Source organism: Ipomoea nil, unplaced genomic scaffold (genome assembly GCF_001879475.1).
Source record: "Ipomoea nil cultivar Tokyo-kokei standard unplaced genomic scaffold, Asagao_1.1 scaffold1262, whole genome shotgun sequence".
In the NCBI taxonomy this organism is placed as follows: domain Eukaryota; kingdom Viridiplantae; phylum Streptophyta; class Magnoliopsida; order Solanales; family Convolvulaceae; genus Ipomoea; species Ipomoea nil.
In genome coordinates, this window is record NW_017617690.1 from 346,215 (window position 1) to 366,603 (window position 20,389).

A 20,389-nucleotide genomic window follows, 5' to 3' on the forward strand; every position below is an offset into this window, starting at 1 on the left:
TCTATTTTCTTATGTATTTGTATGTGGTTTCGTCGTAATACAAAAATGATGTGTTTTAATATTTATAATGACGAGAAGTTAGGCTTCAAAATTCCTATCATACCATTGTAAGTTTTTTTATCCAATCCATTGGACCAAAGCCTTAATTAGGCACCAAGTTAGCAACCACTCTTGCAAAATAGTATTGACTCTGTGTAGACAAAATTGGTAGTTACAACAAGACTCCACGATGATATTTATAGCTGCTTGTGTAATAGTATTGACTCTCTCTTGATAGTTACAACAAGACTCCACGATGATATTTATAGCTGCTTGTGTAATAGTATTGACTTTGTTGCAATGCAATTAATGTTTGCCCCCATGTAGGATCGAGCTACAGACCTTCAATTTACAAGACTAACGCTCTACCACTGAGCTATAGGGGCCACATTATGTATGAGAGAGATAGAGAGATATTTATAGTGTTTTAGAAAATTTTTCTACTCTACTTTTCTCCTTAAATCCAAAGAGGATTTCACTTTGGTTACACAGATACAAAGCCGAATGAATTAAAGCCTACAACTTTTACCGATTGACAGTCCTTGAGACAGAGGTCAACCACAAAGTCATTCGATCCTATCCTTCAATGCTTAACCAGAGCTAGCTAGCCAAGGGTCATTCACGAAGTGACCTTGCTATCTTAGCTAGCTAAGTTGATCTGCAATATAATAATCCCAACTTCCTTCACCTTGAAATATGGTTTTCTTTGTATGTTGGACTTGAAAGAATCAAATTGATTCCTATTTAGGTTATAAGACTTGCTGTAGCAGCAAAGCTTTAAACACTTGGTCACAAGAGAATACTTTTTACAACCAATATTTTTCTTCTAAGCTAGCTAGCTTGAGATCCTCATTTTATAGATGAGGAGGGATGAGTGCCAACGAATATTGTCCATTGTCACTCAGTTATTGGTAGCCGTCCAAAAGCTGTCATAATTTCTTAAAATCTATTACTATATCTCTTAACTTGGGCAACTTAATATCCATAGTGCAATGATCGTTACCTATCCGTGCATAAGCACACTTTAGTAAAAAAGAATTGCTCTACTTATCACCAATTTGTCTTGCATGTATGTAGACTTCTAGGTGATAGACAAGTTGCATTTGTCTAACAGCTCTTTTTGTTCTTTCTCGTATGAAATAAGATGATCTTCCTTAAAAGGTCTTTAATAAAGTTCCATGATTTTGGATGATAGCATTAAATGCCTTTTATCCGATCCTCTCATTTAGATTTCCAAAAAAACTTTTTTTTTCCGAGTATGGACACAATGACTAATCCCCTCGCTGAATTGTAGGCACCTTTTTTATGTGGGACAGCTCGCTAAATAGGCACCTCTTTTGGGTGGGATAGCTCGTTGAATTGCCACCGCCGGTCTTTGGAGTTGCTGAGGAGAGACGCGGTGGCGACTAGCGGAGTTGGGATCTCCGGTGAGAGAACGGCAAGCGGTGTGGTGTTTCCATTGAATTAGACTCAGCAGAAATGATCCATCTAACCCGGCCCGTAAGGCTGCTCCATTCCCAAAAATGGATCGAACCATTGACTTTTGGTTAAGAATGGATGAGTCCTTTCCACTCAACCACACCCTCCAGATTAAAATTAAATTATATTGTATTATACTGTCCCTTACCCCTTTCCTTACGTTCACAACCAATCTCCCTTTGTACCTTTCAATCCAACCATTAACATGGACTTTAATTATATCCCCACTTACAATCACTAATAGAATTCTTAGAAAGTGACAAATTTGTTATTACTAAAATCTTATTAGAGCATTCTTAAAAATGGCTTTTCTTTAGGCAATTCGCAATCTAGCTAATGTGAAGGAGAGAGGCAATGAAAGGAAAAAAAAAATCAATTATTAAAGTTTATTTTGAAAGGAAAATATCATATAATTAGAAAATAAGGGTCAAATAGATCATTAACTATACAACAAAATGTAATTAGGCTATTAAATTAAAAAAAAATACAATTAGGTCCCCAAACAATGCAAAATACTCCGTAATATAATTCAACCTAAAATGAGTTGACCAAAAGGAAGAGAAAGTGCTAAAAAGTCGTCATCACAAAGATGATATAGAGAAAATTTCAATTTTGGTCATATGACTATAAGGGCTTTGTTAATTTCAGCACCTGACTTTTAAAAGTGTCAATTTAGTACCTTGACTATGCAATTTTTATCAATTTTGGTCACTCTGGTTAAATTTTGCCGAAAAATTTTAACAGTTAAAATAATGAGGGCATTTTAGTAATTTCACATCTCTTCAATCATTTTCCCCGACTAAGCTTCTTCCCGACTACAACCACTCCACCGCCGCCGCCCAAAATCCCATCTTTGAGCGCAGTTTCCAGTTAAAATAATGAGGGTATTTTGAGGTGTGCTGCTGCGACGGATTCGCCGAAAAAGATGAATTCGCCGGAGAAGAAGGAAGAGATGTGAAATGACTAAAATACCCTCATTATTTTAATTCTTAAAATTTTCCGGTGAAATTTGACCGGCAATTTGACCGGAGTGACCAAAATTGATTAAAAAAAAATTGCATAGTCAAGGTACTAAATTGACGCTTTTGAAAGTCAGGTGCTGAAATTAACAAAGCCCTTAGCTTATAGTCATATGACCAAAATTGAAATTTTCTTGATGATGTATCATAGTTGATGACTTTTCAAATTAAACACAACCATCATGGCTTTCATCGTATCGAAAACTGCCACTGAAAACATCTTCTCCTCTTCCACACGACCGAGCTTAGGACCACTTCAATTCGCCGCACGTATAATACTCTAGTGTTTCATCATGCCGTGATTGCCGATAATAATTAAGCATCTTTTGCAAAAGGAAAAATATAATATATTCATACAATATAACATTTCTAGACAAAAAAATCCCCCCTCGGACTACGCTTAAAATGTGTAGATATTTATTTATGTTCTACTTGTACATATGTAGTATTTTGTTCCGAATTTTAATGCACAAAATCTGATGTATGTTCAATTTCTCGTGAATCATAAAAAGATTATTATATTGAATATTAAATTTAAACTGCACGTGATAGATAGATGCACTTCATGGGAATCGATAAACCATGCACCAATGGTGGATCTGGATGGCTTTGTTGAGCATATAATTATACAATCCAACTATCAATTTAAACTTTTAGTTGAGATGAAACATATACTTCAATTTGGTATCAGAATCATGTTAAAAGGTCAATTTGGTATCAGACTCATACTAAATGTCATGTCACTTGATAAAAAAAAAAAAAAATTATGGTAGTAATCAATCCTCAAGTTAAGATAGAGCACATGCTTCAATTGACTTCTCACTCATTGTATAACAAACAAGATCCAAACCTGCCTGTTATGATGCTAAAAATTATATTAATAAAGAAAGGAAAGGCATTAATAAGAATAATTGCGATTCCTAATTAGTGTGAGAATTAATTGAGTTACCATATTAGTTAGGAAATTAATTTTAAAAGTTATAATTTCTTTTAAGGGAAAATGGCACTTTTTCCCCCTATGTTATATACTTATAGCACTTTTTCCCCCTCAATTATTTATGTAAGCACATTAGCCCCCTCAATTATTTTAAAAGTGGTGGTTTTCCCCCCTAATATATTAAATTGACATTTCTACCCTTAAAGTAAATATTTTATTTATTTTACTTCTCCAACAAATTATTGCGTATATGTAGCGATTACCACAGTTCGGTTCGAACTGAACCAGACACTATAGCAATCGAATTAAAAGTTTTCAGTTATGATTCAGATCTAGAACCCAATATTTGGATTTCAATTTATTAAATTTAAGAATAAAAAAAAAACTGGATCATGAACCGGCGGTTCCGGATCCCGTTCGTGATTTTGAACCGTCTTTATTTTAAAATTTTATTTTTTATTTTAAAATAGTTTAAATTCAACAATAAATGTATTTTATTTTTTCAGTTCGGAACATGAACCGGCCATTCCAGTTCGCGATTTTAATAAACTCTAAATATCGCGTTTTGATTATAAATTGTAATTGGAATATTTTGGTTTGGTTACTATAGTATCTGGTTTGAACCAAATTATAGTAATAATTTATTGGAGAATAAAAATAAATGAAATATTTATTTTAAGGGTAAATATGTCCATTTAACATTTCAGGGGGAAAAAGAGCCACTTAAATAATTGAGGGGGAAAAAGTGCTATAAGTATATAACATAGGGGGAAAAAGTGTCATTTTCCCTTCTTTTAATGACGAAAAGAATTTGTTATTACTACTTGAATGTGCAATAGATAAACTCGCATTTTAGCCTTAGTAGTTTAGGACTAAGAAGGGCAATAAGAGTGTCTCGTTGAACGTTATCGAAACTTGTAATTTTTTACTTATCAAGTCAACAATCTGACCAACCTGATTGTATTGTCAAAAAAAGAAAAATTTATAATTGTTAAGATTTAAAAATAGTATATATAAATATAATAATTAATTTAGAAAATCAAAATTTTCATTGTATAGTATAGTCAAATAAGACTGCATGTAAACTACCACAGCCTACTCTATAGCTGAACCAAACGGAAAAACAAATTAAAATTCAAAACCTTAGAATATGTGAATCCCCAAGCTGGCTTAATAACCAGAGACGATGACGATGTCGTTGTCGTCTTTTCTGAAAAACCCTAGAATTGTTGTTAAGTTGAGGCGACGAGCGTGGGATCTCGATCGGAGGTTACTATTGCTCATTCTCTTCCCAATCTCTCTTCTGCTCGTCATCGCCTCCCTCTCTCCCTTCTCCGCCGCCGTCCGGTCGATCCTTGGCGGTTTTGCCTCGCCGCCGCCTGGGAATGAATCGACGACATTGAGGCGCTCCAGGATCGCCGTTTGCTTGGTAGGTGGGGCGCGGAGGTTCGAGCTCACCGGGCCGTCCATTATCCAGAATATTCTCGGTGTGTATCCCAACTCTGACCTTTTTCTTCACAGTCCTTTGGATTCGAATGCGTACAAGCTCTCCCTGCTCAAATCCGCCCCTAGAATCGCCGCCGTGAAAATCTTTAAGCCCACGCCGATCGACGAGACCGAGGCGCGAAGGCGAGTTCTCACGGCGGCCTATTCGCCCAATGGCATTCAGGTATTCTTATTATTAATTATTACTTATTCTTTTTCATATTTTATGTAAATATAAAATGTTGTGGAGGGACTTAATTTTGGTTTATTTGTATACTATTAGCTGTTTAACTGGATTAAACAATCAAAATGTTAAAAAAATTATTTTATATGTAATCAGCTATCAGTTAATTGTTATCAACTAGTCAAACTCATTAACAACTATCAGCTAACAGTTATTTACCGTACACCCTATAATTAACATTTTATTTTTAAAATTAATTAATTTTGTTTCTTTCCATTTTTCCATTTTAATATTACAGGGCTTGTTACAGTATTTCAACTTGGTAGAAGGTTGCCTGACAATGATTGAAGACCACCAGCGTAAGAATAACTTCACTTACGACTGGATTATTCGGACCCGAGTCGACGGATACTGGTCCGGTTCCCTCAGGGAAGACCACTTCATTCCGGGCCGGTACGTTGTCCCATCCGGTTCATCATACCGGGGATTGAACGACCGTTTCGGCATCGGCGATTTCAATACCTCAACGGCGGCTCTCTCCCGCCTGTCCCTAATCCCCCAGCTCGACGCCGCCGGATATAAGCTCTTGAACTCGGAAAATGCATTCAAGGCCCAACTGGAAACCCAGAAAGTTTCGTATTCGGTTCGCCACGTCCCCTTCTGCGTCGTCACGAATCATAGGTATGAGTTCCCTCCGTCGTCGCCGTTTTACGTGCCGGTGGCGGAGATTTTTAGCCGGAGTCCGTTGAACGGCGCGAAATGTAAGCCGTGCACGCCGTTCTGCGGCGGGTCGTGCGTTGGGTCGGTGATGGGCGGGCTTGAGGACGGGTGGGGTTGGAGCGGTTGGGGTAATGACACGTTGCGGCTTTGCGATGCCAACGCGGATTGGGAGGAGGGGTGGGAGAAGCTGTTTGATCGAGGGGTTGGTAAGAAGCTGGCTTCGGCTAGGAAGCGGGTCAAGAGCTTGGATTTTGGACGGTGTGTTAACGACTTTGAGGTGATGAAAGGGAAAACCACTTCATGGGTTGCTCCTCCCGAGGCCGAAATTTGTAGCCTCGGGATCAGCTGATTTACCTTTTCGTAGTTCTTTATCGACTAAAGTTATAATGCGAGTTTCATCTAGCAGATAGCTTTAAGTTACAATTCACTTGAGTGTCAAGTTGTGCTCTTTGTGTTAGCTGTCAACTGACTTTTTGGTTTGAATCGCGATCACAACTGATTTACCTTTTGGTGATTCTTTATTTAAGGTGTGTACCTACTACAAGTTTTTTAGTAAATCAAAGGGTATATACCTTGTACTATGTTTGGCCGGACTTTTAAAAAAAATTACATAGGATATGGGTAGATTATTTGAAGTATTTTTTTTTAATTAAAGTAGATAAAAGAGAGATGATTGAACAGATACTACAATGTAATAGAATCAGTAGCATTCAAAAAAAAAAAAAAAAAAGATAAAAGAGAGATGGGATTGAATTGTAAAGTGAAAAACTTGATTCTATTCATATATACAAAAGAAGCAAGTCACTAAGTAGAGTAGCTGGTCCATCCACATATATATACATGTACAAATAATACTTAGACAGTTAGACATCCCATTATCATCTATCCTATCTCTCGTATACAATGATTCATTTCAATATAATTATTAATAAATATTTGATTCTACTGATTCTAAGTTTGAGTGAATTGAATTGAAGGACTTAAACCAAACATACATTTCTCCCGAAAATTACAATTAGGTAATATGTATAAAATGTAATGCATATTTACTAATCATACTATCCTAGAATAGTAATATTTCAGTTTATTATATATACCAAACCCTAGCCAATAAGTACAATATTAATGCAACAAGTGTTCACTTTCATCACCCCATTCACAATTTTATATTTTACGTACAAGATGAAATTAATTCAATCAAATGTGGATTGGACCATTTGAATGTAGGTCTCACAACGTTAATATATACACACTCTATCCCATTTTATCTGTCATATTTACTATTTATTGGTCAAACCAACTCTTTCTTTTCTTTGTTTATTTTCTTTAGTATTTTTTTTATTCATTTTTAAATTTAATTTTTTGTGTTTAATAGTACTTTTAGTGTAGTTTTTAAATATATAAATTTTATATACTAATACTAAACTTAATATTATGAAAATTTGAATTACAAATAATAAGTTAATTTCTTCCTTCTCTCCCTGGGATCTAGGGTTTTCTTATTCTCTCCCTGAGATCTAGGGTTTGGTTTACTTACATACGACCGACCGAAGACAGCGAGGCTGATTGTTCTGCGCCATGGATGTTCAGGAGATTATTGCGCACACTGCCGACATCACGCTGGAGGATGAAGAGCAAGGAATTCGTTTCGAAGATGAAGCAGTTGGCGACCCCGTCCTACCGGCGAGGCGGCGACGAAGCTAACCTGGACCATCGTTGGCCGTTTTTTAACGGACCGAATCATCAAGAATGATGTGATGAAGCGTGTTATGGCTTCGGCTTGGAGACCACTCATGGGTATTGAGATAACGGATGTGCAACCGAACCTATTCTTGTTCACCTTCTTCGATGAAACGGACATGCGACGTGTATTGGAGGAAGGACCTTGGGCGTTTGAGAATGCGACGCTGCTCTGCCAAGTCCTAAATGATGGAGAAGATCCGTTGCAGGTTAGTCTGAATTCTGTTGACTAATGGGTTCAAGTTTCGGATATACCTCCGGGATACCGTACGGGGTGAAAGTTTTGGAGAGGATCGGTGACTATGCCGGTGTCTTTTTACGGTATGATGAACGCAACTTCGAGAGACAGTGGACGTCCTTCTACAGAATTAGAATCACTCACGACGTGTCTAACCCCTTGAAGCGGCGAATGAAGATGATTTTAAGGGATGGGTCGTGGACATGGATTAACTTTAGGTATGAATGCCTCCATATGTTTTGCTTTTTCTGTGGGAGAATGGGGCACACGGATAAATTTTGCTTACAAGCTCGTCGGTCGTTGTTGAAATCGGAACAGTACCCATTTGGCGTGAGTATGAGGGCGGGGGGTTCTAGTCCAGCGAAGATGTTGGGAGATAAATGGTTCTATTTGGGGCAAGAGAGACGCCGTGAGATCGGTTATGGGGGTGAAGGCAAGATTCCGGCAGTGGGGTTCGAGAGTAGAGGGAGTGTGCAGGTTCGGGAGGAAAGGGTGGCCGGTTCTGAGATGGAATCGGAAGTCGAAGGAGTGGGTGGTGTGAGGGGCGAGGGAGTAGTTGGAGAGGGGGAGGGTATTCGGGTAGATCCGAAAAGGCGAAGGACGGATGGTGGGGCGTTGAGCGTTTTGAATGGAAATATGGTAGTTGATTCTGATTCTTTGTATACGGCGGGACCTGTGGATTAGGCCCGCCAGTCCCAATGAGTACCTTGAGTTGGAACTGTCGTGGCTTGGGTAATCCACGGACAGTTCGCGAGATTGAGGACATGGTGTCCTATAAGAAGCCCGACTTTGTATTTCTAATGGAAACCAAGGTTAGCCGAGATCATGTTGAACGACTTCGGATTAAACTTGGTTTCGATGGTCTTTTTTGTATTAATAGTTCTGGATTGAGTGGAGGTTTGGCTCTGTTGTGGAGAGCAAATAATACGGCAAGGTTGATGAGTTATTCCAAAAACTATGTGGATGTTGAAGTGAGTATACCGGGATTTGATAAATGGAGAATGACGGGATTTTATAGCTTTTCGCAGAAGGGTCAACGGAGGGATTCTTGGGACCTTATTCGTACTTTAGCTGGCAGATCAGATCTACCTTGGGTAATGATTGGTGACTTTAATGACTTGTTATTCCAATCTGAGAAGTGAGGTGGAAACCCCCATCCTGATAGTTTGCTTCATGGTTTTGGTGAGGCTATTGAGGATTGTGGTTTAGCGCAGATGCCAATGACTGGATATCCGTTTACTTGGGAAAAAGAAAAAGGCACACCAAATTGGATAGAGGAAAGGTTAGACAAAGTTTTGGCTAACCAGAGTTCTCATGTTGTTTGTGTTTCTCTTATACTTTTTGTTTGTTCTCAATATTGCGGACAATGTTTGAAATAAGTGAGGGGAGGGTTTTATTTTGAAATATTTGTTAATCTCTTACAAAAAAAAAAAAAAGAAAAATATTTTTTAAAAAAAAATTAATAAGAACTTGAGCCTTTACCCAATAAGCATTTTGACTAGCCTATGATGAAAATGATGTATGTTTTTGTCAACTCTTAGTGTGTATATTGCATGTGGCTAATTGTTAATTTCTTTTATTTTGAATAATTTTGCCAAAGAAAATTTGTTTAAAAAAAAAAAAAAAAAAAAAAAAAAAACACACAAAAAATATAGAATTTGAAAATAAAAAAAATACCCTTATATGTTTTATGCATTTTTTTTAATGGTTTATATGTTGGTTTCACTTTATATTTTACCTTTTTCAAATTCTTAAATAGTTCTTGAGTGCTATAAATTGTGGTGTAGTGTGTTGGTTCAAGGATCATCTTTATGGCATAAGTGAGGTAAAAAAAAAAGATTTAAAAAAATATTAATGAAAAATTAAAATGAGTGTTTTATTTATTTATTTTGTTTGCAATAAAGAGATTCTACTCCGCTGAATCAGCCACATATACACATGTACCATAAATAAATAAGTGTCGTGTTCTGGTTTATGAGTACACAGAAAATGAAAATCCAAACAAGTCTGGCGTAAAATGGCGAGGTTTTTGGGGAAGTTCTCTTGGAAAAAAGTCAAAATATAAAAAATAATGAGTGAACTTTGGAAAAGACGAGCAATTGCATTTCAATTTTAATAAATGCCTTGATCCTTATTTCCTTCATGCTTTGCACCTGCACAGTGATAGAATATTTCTGAATTTGGTTTAGGTTGAATTTGGTGAAATTTTCATATTTGTTTATTGAGATTTTGTATAGCTCATATAAGGGGTGTCAGCACATGAGCACACGTTTTATATTTATTTTAGTTGTTAAAGTTTTTAATTTCTAGTCGACTGTTTTATACATTCGTTGAGTTGGCACTAACCCTGCATTGTTGGCAATAAATTTGAAAACATATTCGGGTAAAGCTCAGTTTAATGTTTGATTTTATTTTTAATTTCTTTTATTCCCTTTTAATAATGTTTTTGCTTGAGGACAAGTAAATAAATAAGTGTGGGGAGATTTGATAAACAGTATTTTTAGTATTATTTTAAATAATCTTTTCATAGTTAAGTTACAAATAATTGATTAATTCTTATCTATTTTTATTTATTATTTCTACAATTAGTTTTTAATAATATTATTTAATTTTATGTTGTTTTAATTATTAAATTGATTTTATTATTTGAATTCTGTCAGTCCAATAATTCTTTCATCCTAATTTAATAAGAATATTATTAATTGTAGTAGTACATGTTCAGTAGGAGTTTAATAAAGGTAGATTAGTTATATATGATCTCTATTATTATTATTATTATTATTATTATTATTATTATTATTATTATTATTATTATTATTATTATTATTATTATTATTATTGAGAAATAATAGAGGCATAGAGCTAATCGCGAACCTCTGGACGACATTCTTCAACAACTTAGTCCTGCGATCCGACTGAACAGCGGAAGAGGCGATCACAGAGCATTCTCCGTGGCGAGCGGTGTCTGAGCGGAAGTCATTGGGTCTGAGTATTATAAATAGAGGCCGATTCAATGAAGGGGGACAATCAGTTTTTACTCCAAGACCACTTCCGGAGGTGATAAACAAAGGAGGCGATCTCCGTGCGAAGTCCGGTCGGCGGTGAATTCTGGGCGTGAAAACCGTGGCAGCAGTGAATTGAGCAGCAGCAAAATACATCCTTGATAGCTGCACATTGTCCCTGGTTCTATTTCCCTTTCTTTAAATTGCGATTCGTTTTTTTCACTTTGTCAATTTATCAAATTCTAGTTGTAAGCTTTATTATATTTAATTTTCCTGTTAAGCATTGTTTTTCTTTATGTTTGTTCGGCTTTGGCGTTATAATTTTGCAGTAGTGAATTCCTGTCTAAGCTTTGACTGTGCGAATAAATTTCTGGGCAATCTTCGTTATAGCTTATCTCAATAGCAACACTAATTTCATCTCTATTTCTTTATTTATTTATTATCTAGCTTTTAGAATTCTGCTCCTTTTGTTCATTCTCCTTTGCTATAATTCAAAGATATTGTTTAGCTTCCAAGATCAACATTTAATTTGTTCTGTACACAATACATGAATTTTTCTTTCGCAGTTGCAAATTTTCATCTTTAATCTCTTTTATTTCTTTATTGCTAATTTAATTTGTGTTTAGTCTTTGAAAGTTAATTAGGAGTTTATTTCTGCAATTTCAATTCAAATTGATATAGTGTGGCCGTAGCTTTAATTAAGCACATGTGAATGGTTAGCAAAGTTAAACCAAAATGCGAACTAGTAATTGTAGTTGATTCGTGTTTCTAGATTTTTACTTATCAAGTTGCATGCGATTTCCTTTTGTTTCTTAGTTTTTGACGACTTTTTATTAAACCCTTTAAGTTTATTCCTTCCAATTACTTTCAAGTTATTAAATTGCATCATACAATTCCCTGTGGGATCGACTCTTGCCTTTGCACGCTATTACAAACCGTGACTCGTGCACTTGCGAGGACTTAATTAAATTGTCCATCAGTTGGCGTGAGAAAGTGCCGGATGCTAGTGTGCAGAATATATTGACCCGAAAGTCGGATCATTCTGCTCTTTTCCTTGGGATTCTGAATCTTCGTGAAAGGAGGGGTGGTTTGAAAAGAGGGTTTCGTTTTGAAATGGCATGGCTGCATGATGAAGGATGTAGAGAAGTGGTGGAAAAGTCATGGAATGAAGGTGGAGGAAGGAATTTGCAGGAATGTATTTCTTATTGTGGAAATCGTTTAGCGCGCTGGGGAGGAGATCAGTTTCATAAGTTTGGTGAACGAATAAGGAACCTACGGAAGGAGCAGTTACGTCTGAGGGGATGTAGTAACCCAACATCGTTGGCTGAATTTCAACGATTAGAGGAGTGCCTGAATCGTATTGAAGCTCAGGAAGATGCATACTGGAGGCAGAGGGCCAAGCAGCATTGGCTTAAGGACGCGGATGCAAACACAAAATTTTATCACAGGTATGCATCTCATCGCAAGAAAAAGAATACTATTATTAAAATTATGAATGATAGTGGGGATTGGGTTGAAGGAGAGGCCATGAAGAATATTATCTTGAACTATTATCGGAATATCTTCGGCTCCGGCTCTCCTAATGATAATGAGGAGTTCTTTGGAAATATAGGCTCTCGGGTAACACATGTACAGAATGAGACACTCTTGCGACCCTTTGATGTTATTGAGGTAAAGAATGCTCTATTTTCTATGTTTCCTGACAAAGCACCAGGACCAGATGGAATGAATCCAGGTTTCTACCAGCATTTCTGGGATGTAGTGGGTGGTGATGTGTCGACCTATATTGTGAATTGTCTTAATGCTCGTTCTTTTCCTGCTAGCCTAAATGATACGAACATAATCCTGATCCCCAAGAAGAAAAATCCTGAATTGGTCTCAGACTATAGACCAATAGCGTTAAGTAATGTGATCTACAGGATTATGGCTAAAGTCATAACTGCCAGAATGAAGCCACTGATGGGGGATATTATATCTGACACCCAGAGCGCTTTTATATCTGACAGACTAATAACAGATAATATTTTGATTGCTGCCGAAGTTGGTCATTTTTTAAACAGGAAGCAATGTGGAATCACAGGATGGGGGGCTTTGAAACTGGACATGGCGAAAGCCTATGATCGGATGGAATGGCCCTTTTTACGTAATATGATGCTAGCGTTGGGATTTGATGAAAGGTGGGTGGAGTTAATAATGTTATGTGTAACCTCAGTCTCATATAGTATATTGGTTAATGGGACACGAAGTGAGCAAATCAATCCAGCTCGAGGTTTGAGGCAGGGTGACCCCCTGTCGCCCTATCTCTTTATTATTTGTGCTGATGGACTTTCATTATTTCTATAACAGGCGCAGTTAAGGGGAGAATTACAAGGTTGCAGAGTAGCTAGAGGAGCCCCCCCCCCCCCCCCCCCCCCCCTATATCCCACTTGTTCTTTGCAGATGACAGTTTACTCTTTTTTAGAGCAAATGTCCAGGAGGCTGAAGTGGTTAAACAGTGTTTGTCAGTGTATGAGGAAATGTCTGGGCAAGCATTGAATTATTATAAGTCAAGTATTTGCTATAGTAAAAACACACGAGATGAGGACAGGGAGGAGGTTGCCAATATCTTAGGAGTTGTGCAGGCTCCAAATTTTGGGAAGTATCTAGGGCTTCCATCATTTGTGGGCAGGAATAGGAAAGCAGTTTTCTCATATATTGAGGACAAAATTAGACAAAGAATTGGGTCATGGAATAAGAAGTTACTATCACAAGCAGGTAAGGAGGTTTTATTGAAAAGTGTGGCACAATCTATGCCCACCTTTTCAATGAGTGTCTTTTTACTACCTATGAATGTTTGCACAGCTATTGAGAGAACTATGAACCGTTACTGGTGGAGATCTAAAGATGACCAGGGCATCCACTGGAAAGCGTGGGATAAGTTGTGTATCCCTAAGAAGTATGGGGGATTGGGCTTTAAGGAATTGCGTGCCTTTAATTTAGCCATGTTGGGGAAACAGGCCTGACGTTTACTCACAAAACCTGAGTCGTTGGTGTCAAGAATATTTAAAGCCAGGTATTATCCTAAAGGGTCTTTCTTTGATGCTTGTTTAGGGAATAACCCAAGTTTCTGTTGGCGTAGTATCATGTCTGCGCAGGAATTAATTTGTGGAGGAGTTAGGCGCAGGATTGGGAATGGAAGTGCAACCCTGATATGGGATCATCCATGGCTTCAGGATGAGCACAATGCGAAAATAATTACTGAAAAACCACCACAATTGGCGCAGGCAACAGTTATAGGTTTAATGGATCAGGAAACGGGATCATGGGATCATGACATTTTAACAGATTTTTTTATTCCAGCGGATGTGACACGAATATTGGAAATACCTGTGTCACCGGATTTTGAGGATGTGTGGTATTGGTATGGAGACATAACAGGTGAATACTCGGTCAAAAGTGGTTACAGGCGAATAGTGGGGAACTATGTTCAAACAACTGGGATGTTTGATAAATGGCCCAAATTATGGAAGCTCAAAGTACCCCCAAGATGGAAGACATTTTTATGGAGAGCCTTAAATGATATATTGCCCACTACAAAGAACCTGATTATAAAGAGAGTGGAAATTGACCCAACATGTGCTATGTGTGGGATCATGCATGAGGATACTATGCAATCTTTAGTCAGATGTGATTATACAATGAACATTTGGGCTCAATCTCACCTTCCAATCCCCAATAGTGTCACATATATTTTTCATGTTTGGTTTAATGAAATATTGAATGTTCTAGATGATGATGGAATTGTTTATGCAGTGGCCCTATTATATTATATATGGCGAGCGAGGAATGGGGTTGTATGGGATGCATGCTTACCCAGACCACAGAAGATGATTGCTACTGTAACCACAGCAATCCGGGCGTGGCAACTTGCACACCCGGACCGTACGCAGCCGACCGATGGAGGGACTGCCACGGTCAATACCGAACAAGCCCAAGGGGCTATCGCCCAACCTGCTACTGTTCGGCTTCCAAACCGAATGCCAGCTGCCTTGGCCACCGGAAGTCACACTCCCATCCCCTCATCCGTAAGCCATGGAGGCATGCGGAACCGATGCTACTTTGATGCGGCATACTACCACAACACGAGCAAAGCGACGGGGCTATCCTCCTTGACAGACAAGGATTGTATATCTCAGCTCTACAGGCACCGATGATAGACTGCTTCTCCCCTCTTATGGCAGAAGCGTTTGCATGCAAAGAAGTTTTGTCTTGGCTATGGGACCATGGAGAACGATCGGTCGACCTCTTAACAGACTGCTTGACACTTCAACAATATTTATCACATGCGAAGGCTTCGCCTCGCTCATGCCTTGGCTATGCTATTGATAGCTGCAGAAACCGAATGGTTTCCTTTGATTATTGTTCACTCCGTTTTATTCCTAGATCAGATAATTACTTAGCTCACACTTTAGCAACTTCTGCTTTTAATTCTCAGCTGCTATGTATTCGGACTCTGGCCCGCCAGATTCTATTTCAACTTACTTTCAATAAATGCCGCACAGGCTCTTTTCAAAAAAAGAATTAAAAATAACTTCAGTCAAACCTCGTTAATCGAACCAGATACATAAAATGAAACGGAGAGAGTATATATTTGTATACATTTGCTAGCTTTCGCTTTTGGGTAAAAGTAGGTCCTACCAATGTTTATTCTTAATTCAAATCCTAACATATATTGTCACCCAATCGTTATGCCATGGTACCGTGTTCACCATTCATGGTGAACACGGTCTCAAACGGTAACGGTGCCCGTAAGTGGCACCATTATCTTCCACCAATCTTTTTTTTTTAATTAACAGCGCAACTTTTCTTCTTCATTTTCACATTTTGCGGTTTCACTTCCTTTTCGCGCAAGTTTCTTCAACACTCATAAATTATGAATGTGCATGCATGGATTTATGAATGTGCAGTTATGAAATTATGAATTTTCTTTTTTGAGATTATGAATTTTCTGTTATGAGATTATGAATTTTCTGTTATGAGATTATGAATTTACAGAAAATTCATAATTACATAACTGTAAATTCATAATCTCATAACAGAAAATTCATAATTTAATAAATGTTAATTCATAATCTGAACATAGAATGCAAAACGTCGTTAACAGCACATTAACTAAAAAAAAAAATTCTCGTAAAAACGACGTCGTTTTGAAACGTGTTCACAAAGCATGGTGAACACGTTTCCACGGCATAATTTGCGATTGTCACCCACCACAATCATGTTTGCTTGAAATGGCATGTATATTGTCTAATATGGTTTCATTCCAGTCCCGAAAAGGTGACGAAATGAGTAAAATATGATTATTGTATTAAAAAGTGTTGGGTTGAACTTCACTCTTATGTGGAAAATAGCCCATATTTAATTTGGACCAAACCTATTTTGTATCCATTATTTTTGTTGGACCTCCACTCATCTTGAACCCTAATTATTATTATTATTATTATTATTATTATTATTATTATTATTATTATTATTATTATTTATATATAATATAATATATATTATGGAAGTGGAATGGATTTATATACAAAGAAGTTGAGGCGGCAGTAGTGAAAGGAAACCAATTCTTCTGCTAAATTATGAAAGGAAACCTTTTCCTTTTCTTGTTTGATTGTCATTATATATATGAGAGATTATAGATGGAATACGACTGACCAGCCAGAGCAACCAGTCCAGGCGAATGCGAGAAAACTTCTCTTCGTTTCTTTTGTTCATTCAATTCTCCACTATTTTTGACGGCAGCGTGCAGTGTTTGTCGAGGTTTTTGGGTGTTATCTTCGATATTTTGTAGAGGTCAACTTGTTTGTTCCAGGCATTTTTGGATAATCTCGTAATATTTGTATTCACTTTCATCGTGTATTTAGGTGGTTGAATATTTTAAGTACGAGTTAGTATTCCTTTTTAAGCCTATGAAACATAATAGAAGTCTTTGGTCTAGAGTTATTGTATTTGATGATTTTTGGATATTTGGCTCGTGTGGTATCCTGAAACTTTGTACCCAACATTTGTTATAGTTGAATATTTTGGTTGTGGTGGTCCCGTGGTTTTTCCCCGTGATTTTAGGATTTTCTACGTAAATCGTGTGTCTTTTTGTGTTGACATTTATTTTGGGCTATTGTGTATTGTCTTGTATTTGTGAACCGTGTCGGGTTTGTGATTTTCGTTTGTAACAGGATGTGGGATTTTTTCCAACAAAGTGGTATTAGAGCCTAAGGTTGTTGATTGGACATATTTGACATGGTATGTAGAAGACTTGATATTGCTCATGCAATAGGTGTTGTTTGCAGATTTATCTCAAATCCAGGAAGAGAATATTGGGATGCTGTGAAGTGGGTTCTGGGATTAGGCACTTCAAGTCTGAGTTTGTCCTATGAAAGGGAGCAGTGGTTTGTTGTTGTATCGTCGGGATGGTGATATTTTCCACATAGTCGGGAGGGGGGTTTGTTGGGTTGGGCTTCAATTCGCTATGTGAAAAACAGCCCATATTTGGACCAAGCCTATTTTATATCCACTATATTTTTGTTGAACCTCCACTCATCTTGAACCTTAATAATAATAATAATAATAATAATAATAATAATAATAATAATAATAATAATAATAATAATATTATTATTATTATTATTATTATTATTATTATTATTATTATTATTATTATTATTATATATTCTATTTTATACCTAATATATTTTTATATTTACAATATAACTCCAAGTATATATAATTACCTAACCGGGTTGATTGTAATTTAATAATATGATTATTTTTAACAGGTATATATTAAAAGGCTTTAAAATGTAGGCCTTACATAGGCTCAAAGCCTATTTAGGACCTACCTTTGAAGCATTTTTAAAAGCCTATTTATTAAATAGGCTTTTAAAAAGGCTTCAGGCAAGGCCAGACCAACTGCAGGCTCAGGCTTAGGCCTACATACAGGCCTAGGCCCAAACTTAGGCTTTAGATTTTCCTAATAGGCCCAGGCTTAATTTTCTATAGCCCGGCTCGGCCTAGCCTATTTCCACCCCTACTCGAATGTATGTTGAAAAGTGGCTCAAAAATTTTTAAAAAAGACAAAGTTTATCGAATTAATAGATTTGAGTTGGTTTATAATGAGTATAGAAACAAAACTACTAGTCAAGCACCTTGTGCTCAGATGACATGTAGTGACCTCTCCAATATGGGAGGTCATGAGATTGAACCTTAGTGAATGTGTTATTGACTTTTTGTGTTTCAATAGGTCGAGAAAGTCCTCTATTATGCACTATGTTTTTAATTTCGAAGGTCCGGTACTAGCATTTTTGCTATGTATAATTAAACAATTTAATCAAATTTAATTTTTATAATTTATTTAATATTTTAAAAATACAATTTTAACAATATAGCTCCGATTTTGTTAATATTACACAAAATTCGTTGAACAATATAGTTCCGATTTTGTAAATATTACACGAAATTCATTGAACCAATTCATAAATGAGTCAATTGAATAACAAATATTTATACAAATCTATATTAATAGTCAAATTAATAATAAATTTTTATTAATTATTAATTAGCATAATATTAATTTATGATATTGTTGTAGAATAAAAAATATATTACTTATGCTCACATCAGAGTTGCACGGTCTAATTAATAATATAGATTATTTATATAAAGGCCTAATATTAATAGTTAAATTAATAATAAATTTTATTAAGTATTAATTAGTTAATTGTGCTCCGTAACATACTACAAGAACTGGAGGAGCCTAGTTGTGCATGTCTATATTAATTGAATAAAAATATTTTAATATGACATAATATAGACTAATTAATTATGATATATTATTATAATAATATTACATGGAATTGTTTGAACCAAATCATAAATGAATCAATTGAATAAAAAATATTTTAAATACTACAAAATATAAACTAATTAATTATGGAAATATTATTACACAGAATTCGTTGAACAATATAGTTCCGATTTTATGAATATTACACAGAATTCATTGAACCAATTCATAAATGAGTCAATTGAATAACAAATATTTATACAATCTATATTAATAGTCAAATTAATAATAAATTTTATTAATTATTAATTATTAATTAGCATAATATTAATTTATGATATTGTTGTAGAATAAAAAATATATTAAATATGCTCACATCAGCGTTACACGGTCTAATTAATAATATAGATTATTTATATAATTTTCTAATATTAATAGTCAAATTAATAATAAATTTTATTAAGTATTAATTAATTAATTACGCTCTGTGACATACTACAAGAATGGGAGGAGCCTAATTGTGCATGTCTATATTAATTGTATAAAAATATTTTAAATATGACATAATATAGACTAATTAATTATGAAATATTATTATGATAATATTACACGGAATTGTTTGAACCAAATCGTAAATGAATCAATTGAATAAATAATATTTTAAATACTACAAAATATAAACTAATTAATTATAGAAATATTATTACACAGAATTCGTTGAACAATATAGTTCCGATTTTATAAATATTACACGGAATTCATTGAACCAATTCATAAATGAGTCAATTGAATAACAAATATTTATACAATCTATATTAATAGTCAAATTAATAATAAATTTTATTAATTATTAATTATTAATTAGCATAATATTAATTTATGATATTGTTGTAGAATAAAAAATATATTAATTATGCTCACATCAGCGTTACACGGTCTAGTTAATAATATAGATTATTTATATAATTTTCTAATATGAATAGTCAAATTAACAATAAATTTTATTAAGTATTAATTAATTAATTACGCTCCGTGACATATTACAAGAATGGGAAGAGCCTAATTGTGCATGTCTATATTAATTGTATAAAAATATTTTATATAAGGCATAATATAGAGTAATTAATTATGAAATATTATTATGATAATATTACACGAAATTGTTTGAACCAAATCATAAATGAATCAATTGAATAAAAAATATTTTAAATATTACAGAATATAGACTAATTAATTATGAAAATATTATTATGGTTATATTACACGGAATTGGTTTAACCAAATAATAAATGAGTCAATTGAATAAAAAATATTTTAATTATGACAAAATATAAACTAATTAATTATGGAAATATTATTATGATAATATTACACGGAATCGATAACTAATTCAATTGAATAAATTATGAAAATATTATTAGCGTGTACATTTTTTGAATTAGGAAATAATTAACGCGTATTTCTTATATGGTATTATGTAATATATATATATATATATATATATATATATATATATATATATATTCAAAAATTAGTTAACATTACATGGAATATTATGAATATAGACTAATTAATGCATTAGGCATTAACGTTTACATTTTTTGAATTAACATGTATTCTTTATATGGTATTATGTAATTATGAGTTTGACAACCTTTATTTAACACATATTACGTCAATATTACAAACCTGTATTTAACACTTTAATCTTACTATGGTAATTATAC

The 20,389-nt window shown here is 35.0% G+C and overlaps 2 protein-coding genes and 1 non-coding gene across 3 annotated transcripts; 2 read left to right on the forward strand and 1 right to left on the reverse strand.

The window, feature by feature from the left end:
• Window positions 1-353: 353 nt before the first annotated feature.
• On the reverse strand, window positions 354-425 carry TRNAT-UGU. Its single transcript has one exon. It is a non-coding gene; the product is annotated as a tRNA-Thr (tRNA).
• A 4,177-nt stretch (window positions 426-4,602) lies between these two features.
• Window positions 4,603-6,396, forward strand: LOC109184412. The gene is made up of 2 exons (XM_019334411.1): window positions 4,603-5,143; window positions 5,442-6,396. Exons 1-2 carry the CDS (start codon window positions 4,661-4,663, stop codon window positions 6,210-6,212), a joined length of 1,254 nt encoding a protein of 417 aa, XP_019189956.1. The 5' UTR covers window positions 4,603-4,660; the 3' UTR covers window positions 6,213-6,396.
• A 2,143-nt stretch (window positions 6,397-8,539) lies between these two features.
• LOC109184427 lies at window positions 8,540-13,845 on the forward strand. Its single transcript, XM_019334429.1, has 5 exons — window positions 8,540-8,935; window positions 9,056-9,123; window positions 11,824-13,020; window positions 13,305-13,597; window positions 13,685-13,845. Exons 1-5 carry the CDS (start codon window positions 8,540-8,542, stop codon window positions 13,843-13,845), a joined length of 2,115 nt encoding a protein of 704 aa, XP_019189974.1.
• The last annotated feature ends 6,544 nt before the right edge of the window (window positions 13,846-20,389 follow it).

Coding starts and splice junctions, on each gene's coding strand:
- LOC109184412 (XM_019334411.1), top strand. CDS start 4,661: ATGACGATGTCGTTGTCGTCTTTTCTGAAAAACCCTAGAATTGTTGTT. Junction 5,144..5,441: donor ATTCGCCCAATGGCATTCAG/GTATTCTTATTA, acceptor TTAATATTACAG/GGCTTGTTACAGTATTTCAA.
- LOC109184427 (XM_019334429.1), top strand. CDS start 8,540: ATGAGTACCTTGAGTTGGAACTGTCGTGGCTTGGGTAATCCACGGACA. Junction 9,124..11,823: donor CCAAATTGGATAGAGGAAAG/GTTAGACAAAGT, acceptor ATTGTCCATCAG/TTGGCGTGAGAAAGTGCCGG. Junction 13,021..13,304: donor GCGTTGGGATTTGATGAAAG/GTGGGTGGAGTT, acceptor ACTCTTTTTTAG/AGCAAATGTCCAGGAGGCTG.